This window comes from Lampetra fluviatilis, chromosome 1, assembly GCF_964198595.1.
Source record: "Lampetra fluviatilis chromosome 1, kcLamFluv1.1, whole genome shotgun sequence".
NCBI classification, from domain to species: domain Eukaryota; kingdom Metazoa; phylum Chordata; class Hyperoartia; order Petromyzontiformes; family Petromyzontidae; genus Lampetra; species Lampetra fluviatilis.
Genome location: NC_136275.1, coordinates 26,502,997 through 26,521,903, shown reverse-complemented (window position 1 = coordinate 26,521,903; position 18,907 = coordinate 26,502,997). Strand labels below are relative to the sequence as shown.

At 49.2% G+C, this 18,907-nt stretch overlaps 1 protein-coding gene across 2 annotated transcripts in view; it reads right to left on the bottom strand.

Moving 5' to 3' along the window:
- The window catches only part of PDE11A (phosphodiesterase 11A), a 95,381-nt gene that overhangs the window by 45,197 nt on the left and 31,277 nt on the right, over nt 1-18,907 (bottom strand). For both annotated transcript variants that reach the window (XM_078860076.1, XM_078860085.1), the window contains 5 exons: nt 6,758-6,847; nt 3,565-3,705; nt 2,623-2,687; nt 1,823-1,943; nt 245-323 (listed from right to left, as the gene is read on the bottom strand). In XM_078860076.1, the coding sequence (XP_078716202.1) occupies nt 245-323; nt 1,823-1,943; nt 2,623-2,687; nt 3,565-3,705; nt 6,758-6,847 (496 nt within the window). The remainder of the gene's footprint in view (nt 1-244; nt 324-1,822; nt 1,944-2,622; nt 2,688-3,564; nt 3,706-6,757; nt 6,848-18,907) is intronic.

Sequence of the window (18,907 nt, the reverse complement as noted above, 5' to 3'; positions counted from 1 at the left end):
AACTCTTCATGAAGAATGAGTGACGGGTCCTGGGGAATCTGTTAACTTGACCACGTAGCTCGGCGACAGAGCGAGCAACTCGCAATCACAAAGGGGGGGGGGGTTGACTTAGCCCATCAACCCACTGAGGTCGATTAAAATCACAACCAATTTGTGGGGAAGTCTATACCGTGTAGTGATTAGTCTGTTCTGTTTGCGTTATCCATTGAGCGATGATGGGCATGAGGGCACGAACGGGACTTACCGATGATCTCGTGGCTGCTGTTCCAGATTGGCACACACAGCACCGAGCAGATGTGGAATCCGGACATTTGGTCTGCGAGCTGTGTCCAGACGCATGCACACATGCACACACGTACAAGTGGTATCGTTGTATATATGTTTGTTGAACCTCTTTCGAACCGTACGTAGCCAACCGTGCTAATCGGAGGTGCGGGATAAGTATAACAAACTAAACACAAAAAGCAGTTCTAAAGAAATTAGTTTTCAATCTAGATTTAAAAGTGCATAACTTCAATGGCTTCATAACATCGTAAGGTAGAGCGTTCCAGCCGTCCACAGAAGCGCATCTGAAAGTGCATGGTGCGGTGACCGTCTTTGTTTGATCACTAGCCAGAAGCTGCTGCTGCAAGGATTACCGATGTTAGCATACTCATGTACCATGAGTGAGTTTCTACTGCTCATCTCACATTTATAGCCTTGACCCAGTGGTAGAAACTCCACATCCATATGGCGGGGGGGCGAGTCTATCCATAGGACAAACACATTTTTGTGATATCCCCTTGCTTGACCACCTCTGTTTTGAAAGACTGTGTTGATGATTTCGGTGGCACCGTTAGCTGAGCTCGAATCGTGATTGGTAAGTTTGCCCATTCCAACCCTCTGTGGGAGGGTCGCTTAACCCACCATCCATTCGAATCAGGGTTATAAAATAATAATTAAGTACCGCTTTGTGGGAAAGTCAGCGGCAGTTGTCTTATTGAACAATTGGTCCCTACCATAGCAATGTGGAATTTCATACGTTGGCTTAGGATGTTAGATGAGCACTGCTCCGAAGCAATATCGATTTTTATTAAACTAAACAATTTTTTGTTTTACCAGATAAGCCCACTAAGCTATATAGCTCTTTTTTGGAAGTGACCGGGCCACAAATGATAGCTCAATAAAGTGGCTTATCACGTGGAAATTTATTATTCTAAATGTGGGGGGGGGGGGGGGGGAACCGGAGGACCGAGATGAAAATCCACGTGACCATGGGGAGAGAGACACGCAAACTCCAAATGTACAGGTATCAGGGTAAGGATCGAACCCGCAACCTCTTGTGTACCGGGCGAGGTAGTTAACATCTCGCCACCATGGCGCCATATTATTATTAAAGGTAGCAAAGCAGAAGCACTTGACATCAATAAGACAAAGCAGCAGCTGCAGAAAGAGGGAGAGGTGAACTCAGGTGGGAAGGTGAGATGTGTCAAGCACCTTCATCGCGTCTCAAATCCATGAGCGCAGAATCTTTGACCGAGCTCTCGGAAGCGCTTTCGCTCCATACGCCACGGTTTTGTGCGGCCCAAGGTCCGGCGTTTCGCTCCTAATACTGGGAACGTCTTCAGGAGCCCATATGGGGCGAGCTCACTTCTCTGCGGGGGCTCCCGAAGCCCGCGGAGCGAAAAACACCGGACGGGGCTCGGTGTGTCCAATATCGAAATCTGAGATCCACACCGCTCCGCCGCGGCGCGAACCTATGCGGTGGTGGTGGTGGGCCTCGACTCGGTCATTGGCAGGTGAGTGGCGGTGGTGGAGGAGGAGGGGTGGGCCGTTCGCTCACCTTTGTGTCGAAGCGTGGGTCCTGGTAGACGTCGCTGATGTTAACGGGGAGGCCTGTGGAGGCCACCAGCTCGGCGATGCTATTGTTGATCAGCCAGTCAGAGCGCGTGGCCTTCTCCAGGCTGCCTTCACACCGGGGGGAGGGCAGCCGTTACGTGACGTACAAAGGTGACAATGTCTAAGTACGGCGACAGCTTTGCGCTCCCGATGACGCTGCCCCCGGCGAGTTTGTCGGCTGCCGCGCTTCTGCAAATGTCGTTCGGCCGCATGCGAGACGTCAGACATCATCGTACGAAACGGCAGGCGGTGCAGCACCACAAGCGCCCCCCCCCCCCCCTGCCGAGAGCTGCTTCAACGCGCGTGAACGCACGGTGAGCCGAAGTATCGACCGTGATCCTATGAACGAATCGCGATGCGTCGTCGCACCCCGAGAGTGCACGATTAATGATTGGCCTTGGCATGAACTGTTTAGTGCGAGGCTGAGAGCAGTGCGGGAATTGATGTGGCGGAGGGGAGGAGTAGGGGGGTTGATCAGCAAAGTTGATTTCACGACGTGGGCCATGAATTGATATTGGTGACCGCATGCACACTTGCGAGGCCATCCCTAATGGGGTAAGAGTGCAGTAGGAGGAGATGTATGTACAGTACGTACGTATGGGTTAACTTATTTTGCACCATACGTAGCCAATCGTGCTAATTGGAGGTGCGGGCGAAGGACCGCAATGAGATGGTGAAGTCTTGCCGTGCGATACTTTGATGCAACGTTTGGTAACGATCAGCTGGGGAATGAGACATCATCACCTGCTCTCCGTGTTGCCGCTGCACTTGGGCGACATCAGTTCGAAGGTTTTGCTGAATTTGACGACCTGCAGAGAGGCAACGGGCATTCAACGATTTTTTTTCTTCTTCTTCCAGGACTACAATTCGGACAGAAATAGTTTTGAATCATCAAGTGGCTTAATGCACAACAACAACCGTCATTCGCCACTAAGTGGCGGTGACGTCACCACAGCACTTAATGCCAGGCTATGTGCACTTTGAGGCCACGTGCAGTGTCGAACGCTCGCTGACAGGAGATCACGAGACAGACCTAGGTGCCATGGATTGACTGACCAAGATGACAGGCAGATGCATCACCTGTGTGTTTGTCACAATATGACAAACACTTCGAGCCAATTAGGACTGTAATTCACAAATAAATAATTTGCCTACTCTTCTTATTAAGGGATACATGCCCGTAAAATACCATGGTGTTATGACATACGTGGACTAACTGCCTCTCTCCATGCACGCTGGGATGGCAATAGTGCAAAGTCAGTTTCATGCATGCCATCAAACTATTCCATAAACAACCCATATTTTTTTTACCGTACATAACTCCTTTCCCATTCGGAGACGTCTGCAAGTTGCAGGGTGGGTCGTGTTCACTGCTGAATCTCGGATCGCGCAAGCGGTTGAGCGTTAATTTTATTGAGACATTGTACTCGCCGCAAAGAACCGTAGCGACACGACCGCACTCTACAATAGCTGGCACCAAACTGTGCCACATGCCCTCCCGCATGGCCTTTTACTTCTGATTCTGGTCCAACGACGTATGTGAAAAACTGATGACGTACACATACGTCATTGGAAATTGAAAAGGGATCATTATCTTCACAATGTCACGATCGCCGCATGTGTTATAGGGACGATATCGGAACATTTGACCGTGAGGTTGCCAAATTTGCGGAGCCGCCTGCTCACCGGCGACGTGATGTCCTCCAGCAGAAGCACGGAGCAGTGCTCGCACTTGAGCAAGGCCTGGGCACGGTGCATGATCTTGTGGACAACCTTCTCCAGGTGTGTCTGCTCTTCGAACAGGTCGTTGACCACCTCCAGCAGGGCCTAGAAGTAATTCCGCGTAGCAGGCCACCCACTCCCGAATGACACTTTGTCACTTCCATCATTCACCTGGCCTTGTAGCACAAAGGTCTAGCTAGGTGGCACCGGTGTTGAGACCAACTGACTCATCATGGGAAGGTTACACTTTCAAAAAATGTGGTTCAGTTGATCACCTCGGCCCATCATCACTTTGGGGTTCGATTAAAGATTCATAATAAAAGGGCCTTTGTCCAATCGGCTGCCGAATGAAGGCCTCCCCATGCTGTCAGTCACGAGGGTTGTTTGGCCATACTTCACCACGCTGGTCAGTGCGTGTTTGTGAAGGGGGACCCAGGAGCAGTTCCGATACCACTCACCACTCATGTAAGCCATCGCCGGGAATCAAACTCATGCGACAACACTGCTCCTCCAACAGCATTTAAGGGGTCAGCGTAATGAGCTTCCCTTCGTGGAGAGTAACATTCGTGGTGGTGTGGACAGACTTGGTCCTGTCATGGAAATATAGAATTGTATTCTCACTGGCTCCAAGCTGCCAATGCTCATTTGAGTAGAGGGAATACTTTGACTTGAAACCATAAACATGCAGGGAAAGGAATTCCCCTTCTCAGATTAGTGTATGGCACCAAAGAATTTCAACATACGTGCCACATACATACATATATAGAAACAGAAGGCAGAGACATCGCTTTTCAACAATCAGCGTTTACAAATTGAAAACATGGCTCGAGAGTTGTTCTGCCCCATGGCAGGTATGGGGGTGTTGATTACACAGGAACTTCCTGATATGGTGTTGAGTTTGGTCACGTGACCAGGAAGTTACGATTTAACATTCTCTAAGCCATGAAGCAGGGTGTCAGCCATTACACGAGTACAAGGTGGAGGCACAAATAGCGTCTCAGTGAAGACAGGTGCATCTGTTCATTGTGGGACTTTAAGAAGCATTGTCTGTAAGTTCGTATATGTTCTTATAAGACTGGGAATGCTGTATAATGTTGGGATTGCCGTTATAATGCTGTAAATGCCTTTATAATGCTGTTAAATTGTTACGATAAATATGAGGCCTAGTTAACAACGAAGCCTGCCACTTGCATTATTGTGAATGTTACTTGTAATTTAATAAGTCGAGTCAGACTTGTGCCCATGTAACTTTAATGCGATCTTGAGAGCAAGGATGAAGAAGTATCTCATCCACAGTTCAATGTTATGTGCAGCGCTGTGCATTTAGGCTGCAGTATGGTGATTACACAAAGTGACCTTATTCAACACAGTAGCTTATTCTCTTGTATAGCTATTCAGTGCTAATGGAGGTGCCTGGTCCATCCAGGACCTATTGTTGAGTTTCATTTTATCTAAGACAATGTTATAATGCTGCAGTGTTCATTGTATTGATATTCCAAGTATTAACAGATGCTGTATTTTGTGCTGTGTTTTCCATCAGTTTTACCTCGTTCAATTAATTAAATACGTCGGAGTCGGATGTTCACCCTGGCTCTGAAAGTTTATTGAATGCGAGATTAACTACTCAGATAGTGGTGCAACACAGCACACAGTGAGGCCGAGACAAGAGTCAATTGGGATTAAAGGCCCCTTTCGTGAGAAGGAAAACTAACAAAAATACGGTCCAAATGTCATGACCGGAAAATAATTCCATGGAATGTTAAAACTTACGGTGTTAAATGACAAAATCCACACGAAAATATATTGCGCCAAATATAAAACATGACTGCTCTGCTTACAATCACACACCGAACACGGCAGCAGCTACATATATGGGCAGTTTCTATCGGCAGGCATAACTACGGCAAATACATAGTTTTTTTTTATTAAAAGAAACGCCCAGTTATTACATTTTAAGAACTCGAGGAATACATTTAGACCTGCTACATTGCGTGGGCGGAAGTGTGACTGTTGGTGTCTCGTAAAAGTGGGTCGATGCCATCTAGAATCAGGCCAATATATTTTAAGGCATTAGTGACGCCAGTATATTTTCAGGCATTAATGATGCCAGTATAATTTAAGGCGTTCGTAATGCTGGTAGATTTTTTTTGGTGTTAGTGACACCAGTATTTGTTTAAGGTGTGAGTGACGCAAAAAAAAAAATCGCTCATTGGAGAGAAGACCAGAGAGGAAGTGACCAAATAAATCGTCAACAACACTGGCCCCCAATCGAAAAAAATTAATAAGCGACGTTTCGGGCAATGACCCTGTATTTAATCTTTTAGGTCAGTGTTGTTGACAAAGTGATGAGTGTTTTTTGCGTGTTTTCGTTAACTGCACTTGTGCCGCCACTGCCAACGCAGCAGCATTACCACAAACTTTATTTAATTTTGTAAGAGCAAGTGAGCTTTCCTGGGGAACAAAGAGGCAGTTAATTGAAACTATAAATATTTTTTTATTTTACCAGGTAAGACCCACTGAGCAATGTAGTTCTGTTTCAGAAGCGACCTGGCCACCAATGATAGCTCAACGAAGTGGCTTATCATGTAGCAATGTATAGCAGCCAAATACTCTAAACGGGTGTTTATTCTAAACGTGGAAGGAAAAACTGGATGACCCGGAGAAAAATCCACCTGACCACAGAGAGCATATGCAAACTCCAAATAGAGAGCAGGAGCAAGGGTCAGGATCGAACTCACGACCTCCTGTATACCAGGTGAGGTATTTAACATCTCGCCACCATGGATTGATTGGCAATGAGCTGGGTTTTTTTAATTGAGAGCTCTGGACGTGCCCAGCGATTAATCAAAACATTGAACCGTATCTGATCGGGCACCTTGAGAAGCGTACCACACAAATCCATCATTGAGATTCCATGGGGTTAAGGCGCAGATAAATTGTCCTTTGAGGTCCACTCAAGTCCTATGAATTTTGTTTGTAAACAATAAGCGGCGCGTAACCCAAAAGTGGTGGTGGTGGGCGGGGGGGGTGCGATAATTTTCAACCATGGACACGTAGTACGGCCGGGTATCCCCGTCGTCTGGGTCTCTTTCTCTCCGACTCTCTCTGGGGGTGGGTGCATGCATGGATCGCGTGGAGTGGGTCGAGAGCTGCTCACCCGACTGCGGTCGTATTCCTTGCGGGACGCGGCGAACAGCTGAGCGTTGGCGATGCCGATCCCGCAGAAGGGCAGGTACATCTGCAGCACCTGCGTGGACAAATCATGCGCCGTGATTTTGGTGAGCGGCCTGTTCAGCACACTGAATGGGACAAAACAAAACAAAACTCACTTGGTCCTTTTGGGGTCATCTGGTCCAACACCATGTGAGACTAGGCTCTAAGGAAAGCTGTATCGGGTGTGGACCAATCAATTTCAAGGACAGTGCATACATCATCAGTTATGTTTTTTGTTTGCATTCCGACTGCAGGTATTGTGGTCAATGCAAACATGACTCCTTGTAAAAAAGGTCAGTTTTGTTGCCAGATAAAAGGGCAAACAACCAATTATCAAAAACTCACTTGCTCTACTGTATTGATAAGGCAAAGATTCCCCCGTATAGCCATAACAGACCTTTTTATCGGCGGCCAAGTGCTGTTGGAAAGTGGCAGCCATGAAGGCCGGAACAGCACACGAGAAGGGGTGGGTGGCCAGCTACCACGCCCGGCTGCCCTTGTCCAGGACCGGTTCAGATCATCGTCACCGACGTTGGTGGCTGCGAGCGGGAATCGAACTCTGGTCGCCGGGTTCGTTGCGCTGGGAGATAACAACTGCGCCACTGCTTGCTGTATAATCATGATCATCAGCAGCTGGGACGATCTTTCCATTGCTCGATAAGTAACAGCATCCCTAAGCCGTGAAACCATCTCATGCACTCTTGCGATTAAACAATCCATCGGGCTCCTGCGCACGACATAATCTCATCAGCTGCCATATCAGCGTTAGGTGATGTTGACATTACACGATAATAGGGATTATTTTAGTACACACAACCGACAGGATGCACAAGTGCAATGTGCTTGAAAGTTGATATTTACATTCGAAGAGTCGTACTCAGATTGTAAACGTTGTGGCTATGCTCTCCGACACACCGGTGTTGCTGTACTAGTGACGAATTGGCATGTTCTGTTTACGTGACAAATCTTATTAATTGGCTGTGTCGGGTGGTGGCGGAGGATAGTGGTCGCGAAATCCTACTACGTGTTAAAACAACAAGACAACCCGACACACAGTCGGGCAACAGCCCTTCCGTCACAGCACAAAGAGAGGCCAGAGATGCAGGCGACCAGGGATGTCGAAAATAGGCGACGTGTCGGACAATGCCCCTCTGCCTCTGGAAATCTCGACCTCTCTGGCCTCTCCACGTGCACTGAAGAAGGGTGACTACCCGAAACATCGCCTATATTAATTTTATTTTATTTCTAGTGCAGTGCTAATGACGGGTGTGCCACAATGATTTGTGTTTGTTGTTGGCTGTGCGTATGCACCACTGCCAATGCAGCAGCGGCGGCGGTAGCATCGCCCGAAGACTGCGTGTGGTTAGATTCAGCGTTAGCTGATACTCAAGTCGGGTGTCGCATTGCGCTGCTTTACTGAAGGCTAACTGTTCTGCCTCACGGCAGGGGTTTTGCCTCACGGCAGATGGGGGGGGTTATGTACACATGAATTTCCTGTTTTTGATGATAATTTTGGTCACGTGACCAGAAAGTTGCGATTTGAGATTCCCGCTCAACCACGCGGGCGTCGGCCATTACACACATAATTCAAGATGGCGGCACACATCGCGTCCCAGTGAAGCCAGCTGCAATTATCCATTGTGGGACTTTAAGAAGCATTATCTGTAAGTTCGTTTTTATTCTTATAATATTGGCAATGCTGTTATAATGTTAGAATGACCGTTATAATGATGTAAATGCCTTTATAATGCTGTTAAATTGTTATGATAAATACGAGGCCTAGTTAACAACGAAGCCTGCTACTTATTGTGAATGTTACTTGTAATTTAATAAGTCGAGTCAAACTTGTACCCAAGCAACTATATTGCGATCCTGAGAGTAAGGACGACGAAATATCTCATCCACAATTTAGTGTTATGTGTAATACTGTACATTTGGGGTGCAGTGTGATGAATACACGATGTGCCTTTATGTAACACAGCAGCTTATGCTCTTGTATAGTTATTCAGTGGTAATGTAGGGGCCTGGTCCATCCAGAATCTATTGTTTAGAAACAAGTTATCTAAGACAATGTTATGATGCTGTGGTGTTCATTCATTGTTTTGGTGTTTCCGGGTATTAACAAATGCTGTATCTGTGCTGATTTCTTACCAGTTTTACCTCGTTAAATTCAATAAATGACGTTTGGAGTCGGACGTTCATCCTGGCTCTGAGGGTTTATTGGACACGAGGTTAACTACTCAGCTAGCGGTGCAACACAGCGCACAGCGAGGCAGAGACACTGACGACGGCACGCAACATTTGTTCAATGAGGACGATCAATGAAGGGGAACCAGTTCAGCTGTGTTCGCATTGATTCATGCCTAAGCATTGTCTCTGCACGCGTTTCTTGGTCGGCGCCAATCGCTGCAACCCCCCCATACCCCACGGCGTTTTGACCAAATCGCCTGGAATGCGCCCGATTCTCGCCAGACCTCGGAAGATTTTGAAGGCTAGAGCTTGGACAGCGAGCACACAACAATGGGCCACCCAAAATGCAAAAAACACAGGCGTTATAGGCTGTTGCGAGGCTACGCTGTGGTCAGCAGTGCTGCAAGACTCCATTGTTATGCGCTCCCCGTTGTATTCTTCCCGACATTACCAACTCACACTGACCGGCGTGGTGAAGTATGTTGTTCAAATTACCTCCACCACGCAAACATCGCGGGTAGGCCCTCGTCCCGCAGTGTATATATATGTGCATGACATTCTGTGTGATGTGGTCATCTGTTACAACGACGAATTCTTTGGTGGTGCTACTGCTGGCAATAATGCACAAGTACAGACAACAAAAACAAATTCGTAGCATACGTGCTATGAAGAAAGGACCATCGCTAACAACGTCGCCTGTTCTATATATATACTTTTTGTATAAACTATGAATGTTTTTATTTATTTTTTTACCAGCTAAAGCCTACTGAGCTGGATAGCTCTTTACTCAGAATTGGCCTGGCCACAAATGATAGCTCATCAAAGTGGCTTATTACGTGGAACTTTAGAGCAGTAACCATTTACTCTGAACGCACGATGGCCATTCTAAATGTGGAGGGGAAAAATCGGAGGACCCCGAGAAAAATCCATACGACTACGGGGAGAGTGAGCATGCATACTCCAAATATACAACAGGCGTCAGGGTCGGGATCGAACCTACGACCTCCTGCATACCAGGCGAAGTATTCAACATCTCGCCACCGTGCCGCCCCTTTTTTCTTCTAAGACCCCAGTCTCGTTGTTGACGGGTGCGTTTCGTTGTTGTTGCAGACCACAGATAGACAGCGAGCTTTATTTGGTACAGCAGGCGATTGCGCATCGAGAGCAAACACCTCTTTGTCAATGGGCGGGGGGTGAGATCTGGACCAAAATAAACACCGAGGAACATGCACAACGGGCGGCGATTGCTGCCTCTCCCATCGCCCTAGCCGAGGATATCACCGCAAGCATCACCCCTGCGCCAACAGTGTCGCCGGGGCTCCAAGCGGCTAACTGGCACGATCCTCGTGACTGATGTCCGTGCTGGAGAAATACAATCCCTCCCGTCCCCCCGTCCCCCCCAAAAAAAATCTCAAAACCAGAGGGGAAAACGTGGACTTTATTGCATCCATTGCTCACCGCCGTGCACACTAAGCGAGCTGGTAATTGGAGGAGTCCCCCGCTAGATTTGAAGCTTTCGTGACTGCAAGGAATCATATTCTTAGGTTTTTTCGGTAAAGTCACGTAGGTAAAACATCAAAATTAATGAAAATAAAATAAAATAAAAACAAAAATCACGACGTTTCGGAGGCAACACAAGTCTTCGTCATCAGGTGGGACCGTCACAGCCGAATTAGCTGCATCAAGTGAGGCAATGATTCAAGAAGCAATCCCTTATAAGCAAGTTGAAGGGGGGAGGAGAGGGGGGGGCTCATCAGAATGTGGTAGCCAATGAATGAAACGTATCGGGAGGGAGGGGGGCGGGGCTCAAAGACAGCACGGAGTGCTAAGTACAACGCATCGGGAGGGGGAGGGGGGGGCGGGGCCAAAACAATGGACGACGGCTTGGACGCGGTTGCTGCTGCACACGCCAACACAATGGACAGAGAGGGGGGAGGGGAGGTCTGATACACATGATAGACAAAAGAACGAAAATGCCCATGTTTATACCAATGCTGGCTGAACAATGAAGAGAGCACTGCCAAAAAATAACTGGGGATGTTAACACTCGGTAAAGTAAAGTAAAAGTAAAATAGTGCCTGTCAGATAAGATGGTCCAAAAAAGTGTAATTAAGTCTTTTTTGCGTGGTTGATAACATCTTTCCAATGATTACTAAGTTTGTACCCATCATCACGGTTGAAATTATGTCTGTGTTTGTATATTTGTATGGCTTCGTGTACAAACCTTTGATGGTAGCCGGGAGGTTTGCAGAGAACCTTGGTCTCGGAAAAGACAATTTCATGAGAGCCCACCGAGTTGTAGCAATGATCGGCAACGGCAGAAGAATCAGTTCTGCCGTGTTTCAGATCTGACTTGTGCTCGCGGACACGATCAGAAACATGACGTTTCGTTTCTCCAATGTAGCAATCACCACAAATGCAACTCAATTTGTAGACTCCAGGATACTGTAAGTCAGGAACGGCATCCTTCACAGATGGAATCAGATCACGGAGTTTATGCACTGTACTGAATCGGACTTGGATCTTATGTTTGTTTAGAATTTTGGAGATCTTTTTGGTCACGCCTGCTATGTATGGTAACGTGATGGTTTTGGTCGGAGTTTCAAGTGGCTGTTTCTGTGTGGTGGGAGAGACAGCTTGGTGGATAGTACGGTCAGAGTATCCGTTCATCCTGAGGGCCCGATGTACATGTCTTAATTCACCGGTCAGGTGGTGTTTGTCAGAAATGCCATTGGCTCTGTGGTATAGCGTTTTGATGAGAGCATTCTTTTGAGATGGGTGGTGGTGGGAATCCGGTTTCAAGTAGGAATCTGTGTGGGTGGCTTTCCTGTAGACAGAATGTCCCAAACAGAATATCCAAGAATGGTAGTTTACCGTCTTTCTCCACTTCCATGGTGAATCTGATGGATGGGTGTCTAGAATTGATGTGGTCCAAGAAGTGGTTCAATGCTGGGAGGCCATGTGGCCAGATGACGAAAGTGTCATCCACATACCTCTTCCACAGGGAAGGACGCAGGGTAGATGTCTGGATGGCGTCTGATTCAAACTTTTCCATGAACATGTTGGCTATAACTGGTGACAAAGGGGAGCCCATAGGGGTACCCTCATTCTATTTGTAGAAGGTGCCATTCCAGGTAAAATAGGTGTTGGTGAGGCAATGCCTAACCAGCGCAGGTGCATCAGAATTCAATCCATGTTGGACTAAGTCCTCAATTATTGTTAGGGTGTCCGGTACTGGGACTTTGGTAAACAAAGATACTACATCAAAGCTGACGAGTTCAGAGCGTTCGCTCTGAACTCGCGGACCTAAAAAAGAGAGATGATATAGTCATCCTCTCGGCAGACAAGGGCAATGCCACGGTCATCATGGATAAAGATTCATACAACAACAAAATCCTGGACCTTCTTAATGATGGGAGTTACTCCAAAATTAAAAACGATCCCACTAAAAGCCTAACGACGAAAACCAACAGTATCATCACGAGTTCGACTTCCCTAATCGAACCAAGCAAACGTCCTTCTCTAAAACCATCGGCGGCAAGACCTCCCAGACTCTATGGTCTTCCCAAAATCCATAAGGAAGGCACCCCGCTACGACCCATTGTGTCGACGATAAACTCTCCTACGTACAAACTAGCCCGTTTTCTATCAGATACTCTGCTCCCTTTCACAGGCAAGACCTCTTCGGCAGTACTCAACTCAACCCAATTAGTCTCTATGGTTAAGGACATGGTACTATCTCCTGATGACATCCTCGTCAGCTTTGATGTAGTATCTTTGTTTACCAAAGTCCCAGTACCGGACACCCTAACAATAATTGAGGACTTAGTCCAACATGGATTGAATTCTGATGCACCTGCGCTGGTTAGGCATTGCCTCACCAACACCTATTTTACCTGGAATGGCACCTTCTACAAACAGAATGAGGGTACCCCTATTGGCTCCCCTTTGTCACCAGTTATAGCCAACATGTTCATGGAAAAGTTTGAATCAGACGCCATCCAGACATCTACCCTGCGTCCTTCCCTATGGAAGAGGTATGTGGATGACACTTTCGTCATCTGGCCACATGGCCTCCCAGCATTGAACCACTTCTTGGACCACATACATTCTAGACACCCATCCATCAGATTCACCATGGAAGTGGAGAAAGACGGTAAACTACCATTCTTGGATATTCTGTTTGAGAGGAGGCCTGACGGATCCTTGGGACATTCTGTCTACAGGAAAGCCACCCACACAGATTCCTATTTGAAACCGGATTCCCACCACCACCCATCTCAAAAGGATTCTCTCATCAAAACGCTATACCACAGAGCCCATGGCATTTCTGACAAACACCACCTGACCGGTGAATTAAGACATGTACATCTGGCCCTCAGGATGAACGGATACTCTGACCGTACTATCCGCCAAGCTGTCTCTCCCACCACACAGAAACAGCCACTTGAAACTCCGACCAAAACCATCACGTTACCATACATAGCAGGCGTGACCAAAAAGATCTCCAAAATTCTAAACAAACATAAGATCCAAGTCCGATTCAGTACAGTGCATAAAATCCGTGATCTGATTCCATCTGTGAAGGATGTCGTTCCTGACTTACAGTATCCTGGAGTCTACAAATTGAGTTGCATTTGTGGTGATTGCTACATTGGAGAAACGAAACGTCATGTTTCTGATCGTGTCCGCGAGCACAAGTCAGATCTGAAACACGGCAGAAGTGATTCTTCTGCCGTTGCCGATCATTGCTACAACTCGGTGGGCTCTCATGAAATTGTCTTTTCCGAGACCAGGGTTCTCTGCAAACCTCCTGGCTACCATCAAAGGTTTGTACACGAAGCCATACAAATATTCAAACACAGACATAATTTCAACCGTGATGATGGGTACAAACTTAGTAATCATTGGAAAGATGTTATCAACCACGCAAAAAAGACTTAATTACACTTTTTTGGACCATCTTATCTGACAGGCACTATTTTACTTTTACTTTACTTTACCGAGTGTTAACATCCCCAGTTATTTTTTGGCAGTGCTCTCTTCATTGTTCAGCCAGCATTGGTATAAACATGGGCATTTTCGTTCTTTTGTCTATCATGTGTATCAGACCTCCCCTCCCCCCTCTCTGTCCATTGTGTTGGCGTGTGCAGCAGCAACCGCGTTCAAGCCGTCGTCCATTGTTTTGGCCCCGCCCCCCTCCCCCTCCCGATGCGTTGTACTTAGCACTCCGTGCTGTCTATGAGCCCCGCCCCCCTCCCTCCCGATACGTTCCATTCATTGGCTACCACATTCTGATGAGCCCCCCCCCTCTCCTCCCCCCTTCAACTTGATTATAAGGGATTACTTCTTGAATCATTGCCTCACTTGATGCAGCTAATTCGGCTGTGACGGTCCCACCTGATGACGGAGACTTGTGTTGCCTCCGAAACGTCGTGATTTTTTTTTATTTTTTTTTCATTAATTTTGATGTTTTACCTACGTGACTTTACCGAAAAAACCTAAGAATATGAGTCCCCCGCTCTGATCGGTGCTGAATGGCCCAAATAAAAACAGCTGCCACAGCCGCCTCATCCGCGAGGGAGCCTCCGGTGCATGGCCGGAGACGAATCAAAGGGGTCAGGTCGCCAGAGCCATGGATTTCTGTCGATGCCCAGGGAAATTAAACCGGGGCGTGCGAGCGGTGCGCTGCACGCGTCTGGGGGGCGGGGGATGTGCGCGACTGGAACGATTGCGCGGTGCTGAGATCGGAGGGGGGGGGGGCTAGGGCACGGGGAGGGAGGGCTAGGGCACGGGGAGGGTTGGGCTAGGGCACGGGGAGGGAGGGCTAGGGCACGGGGAGGGGGGGGCTAGGGCACGGGGAGGGGGGGCTAGGGCACGGAGAGGGAGGGGGCTAGGGCAGGGGGAGGGGGGGGGCTAGGGCACGGGGAGGGGGGGGCTAGGGCACGGAGAGGGGGGGCTAGGGCACGGGGAGGGTTGGGCTAGGGCACGGGGAGGGGGGGCTAGGGCACGGAGAGGGAGGGGGCTAGGGCACGGGGAGGGGGGGGGCTAGGGCACGGGGAGGGGGGGCTAGGGCACAAAGAGGGAGGGGGCTAGTGCACGGGGAGGGGGGGGGGGCTAGGGCACGGAGAGGGGGGGCTAGGGCACGGGGAGGGTTGGGCTAGGGCACGGGGAGGGGGGGGCTAGGGCACGGAGAGGGAGGGGGCTAGGGCACGGGGAGGGGGGGGGGCTACGGCACGGGGAGGGGGGGGGGGGCTAGGGCACGGGGAGGGGGGGGGGCTAGGGCACGGGGAGGGGGGGGGGGCTACGGCACGGGGAGGGGGGGGGGGCTAGGGCACGGGGAGGGGGGGGGCTAGGGCACGGAGAGGGAGGGGGCTAGGGCACGGGGAGGGGGGGGCTAGGGCACGGGGAGGGGGGGGCTAGGGCACGGGGAGGGGGGGCTAGGGCACGGGGAGGGGGGCTAGGGCACGGGGAGGGGGGGGGGGCTAGGGCACGGAGAGGGGGGGCTAGGGCACGGGGAGGGGGGGGGGCTAGGGCACGGGGAGGGGGGGCTAGGGCACGGGGAGGGGGGGCTAGGGCACGGAGAGGGGGGGCTAGGGCACGGGGAGGGGGGGCTAGGGCACGAAGAGGGGGGGCTAGGGCACGAGGAGGGGGGGCTAGGGTACGGAGAGGGGGGGCTAGGGCACGGGGAGGCGGGGGCTAGGGCACGGAGAGGGGGGGCTTGGGCACGGGTAGGGGGGGGCTAGGGCACGGGGAGGGGCTAGGGCACGGGGAGGGGGGGCTATGGCACGGGGAGGGGGGGGCTAGGGCACGGGGAGGGGGGGGGGCTAGGGCACGGGGAGGGGGGGCTAGGGCACGGGGAGGGGGGGCTAGGGCACGGAGAGGGAGGGGGCTAGGGCACGGGGAGGGGGGGGGCTAGGGCACGGGGAGGGGGGGGCTAGGGCACGGGGAGGGGGGGGGCTAGGGCACGGGGAGGGGGGGGCTAGGGCACGGGGAGGGGGGGCTAGGGCACGGGGAAGGGGGGGGCTAGGGCACGGGGAAGGGGGGGGCTAGGGCACGGGGAGGGGGGGGGGCTAGGGCACGGGGAGGGGGGGCTAGGGCACGGGGAGGGGGGGCTCCTGCCCTCCCCCTCCCAGGGGCGGCAACGGTGCCGAGCGTGGCGGCTCGGATTTATATTCAGCTGCAATTGCGTGCATTCGAAAGCGTCGATTATAAAATATTCCAAAGTCCAGTTTTACTGTTGGGGAGTCCTCACCCAAAGATTCAATTCGTTTTCCACGTTACCTGGATTTTAATTAAACACGATTATTTATTATATATTTAAAAAACAAACTTCTGAACTCTTTACTTAGAATAACAGAAAAAGCGTCTGAACAAAAACAGGGGTAAAGAATACAACACGTGCATGGGGTCTATTCCCATACCATAGAACAGTCTTAAATACCTGAGCCAGAATGGCAATGACCTGACCAACCACCTCCCCCTTTCCCCAAAGAACCCCCCCCCCCCCCTGCCTGCTATAATGAGTCCAGTATGCCTGATACCGTCGATGCAAATGGTAATGCCGTCCAAAACGTCAGGATGTTCCAATGCATGATGTGAGGGAGGATGTAGAATCTATATCTCCATATATATAAAATGGAAATTTGTGAATATGTATGTCTGTTCAAAATGTTTAGCGTACTTCCCGACATGCAACAAACTTGAAATTTGGCATGTGGTTAGCTTCCAGACTACACAATGCAAAAAGTATTACATTTTACTTGAATATTTGGGGGGGGGGGGGAGGGATGACCATGAAATGTGTGGCGTCAACCCACATCCAGGACTGGCGAGAATAGATATATGGTAATCGTTTGTAGTATCGATTAAACGGGAATAGGCCGATTCTAAAGAAATCTACAACCTTCGATTTATTTTGCGCGATTTAAAGAATAAAATCTTGGCGCGCGAGCTTAAGTTGTTTTTTCTCCACCGCGCGTTGGGTTTTATTTTAATTTTAATCAATTATGTAATGATCAAAGTATTCTTTAAATTTGTATATGTTATGTTTTTAAGTTTTGAGAAGTTTTAAAATATATTTCCCCCCGGGCAACGCCGGGTACTCCCCCCTAGTCATCAATAACAGAGGTCCTCGGTTCATTCCCGTCTGAGTAAAGACTCAATTCGACTCACGTCAGCACATTGACAATTCCTCAAGCGAAATGTGCGACTGACAGACTGACTAACCCACTGACAAATTGTGTTTTCGTATTGTGCAGACATGGGTAGACAGGAGCACGCAGACTATGCTATAGAAAGGCGAGCCCCAGCCATAGCAATGTGTAATTTCCACTCCTGTATTGGGGCTGCCAAGCAATTGGAGTGCACCAGCCACATTCAAAGAGGCCCGGCCGCCTTTGTCTCCCCAGGTGCTAATTTGCGACTGAGTCGACCTAGGGGAGGCGCAGAATCATTTAGTGTAACTAGCGTGGGGGCAGGGGGTGTGCCTTCCCCCCCCAAAGGGATGTTTTCAACAACAGTGTTGGGGCCCCCCACCTGACACGATTGCCGCAACCCCTTGAGCTGATCATGTACAAGTTTCTACGCCACTGCCTAGAAGCGGTTTAGATAATCCTCACTGGTGTTGGTGCCCGTGGGCGGGAATCGAAACTCAGGTGGGCCAGGTTCGTCGCACAGCACACATTGTCACATTGACGTTGGATTGGTTTGAAACTGAATCCCCCCCCCGGTCGAGTTCGTGCAATCTTTAGCCCGGATAGCGAGCTGCGTTACCGATTGCCAAATAGACACAGATTAGATGCGTTAAGCTCTCTCCGTTCAGCAAAATGCACAGCCCATTTGTCAATCTACTGCTGGACTAGGGCCTTTCTCCCCACGACGTGCGGATCATGGGGGTTACTTGACCATACATTACCACCACGTGTCGCTCAGTGTGGGTAGGTAGTGCGTTAGGAGCCCAGAAGTACAGTGCAACGATGGAAGTTATTTTTGCCCATCTGCTGCTCCCAACGCAGCTACTCCGGATGGAAGGTGTTGAGCGGTTATTTACATTTTCTCCGTTCTGGAATAAGCAACGCTATTTTAATTATATATATAAAACACACGATGAATCATTGAACAATTGCCCATTAAGAGCGTTTTAGTAAGGCGCCATTAAGGCGGCGATTGAAAACCGGCACGTGCGTTCGATTTTGAATTGCCACCAGGGCTGGGAGCGAGAGTGCCTGAGCACCACGCGACTGGGGAGCGTTTAGAGACCGAGGCATTGCCTATCGATCGTCTACTTACACTGCTCAACACCTAGTCGTAGTAGTAGTAAACTTTCGCAGCAAACAACTTACTTATAAGTTAAATTAGCAATGTATTCTTTGGTTCTTTCGATGAAGTCACGTAGAAAGAAAATAAATTAAATAATAGAGTACGACGTTTCGATTGCAACACAAGCAACCGTCATCAGGTAGAATTAAATTTGAGAGAGAGACAACAAAACCTGACATATACATACACAGATACTAAGCTATTGTGAAAGCCCGGTGGGCCGTTTGTCCTTTTCTCCAATAAAATTATAAAAGGCTTGGAGAAGTCCAAAAAGTTATAGAAAGGGGGGGGTAAATAGTTGATCTAAAAGGTTTCCGAAAATTGTCGACCACCTCCCCCCTAAAAAAAATGTGTTTACCCCCACGTAGGTATATATATATATACCTACACACCTGATATACATCAGAGTAAGTAGTATCTATTGATGCTGTAGTTGTATCTACTGACTGTATAGTAGTAACTACTAACTCTATAGCAGTATCTACTGACTCTATAGTAGTATCTACTGACTCTATAGTAATATCTACTGACTCTATAGTAATATCTACTGACTGTAGCAGTATATACTGACTGTTTTAGTATC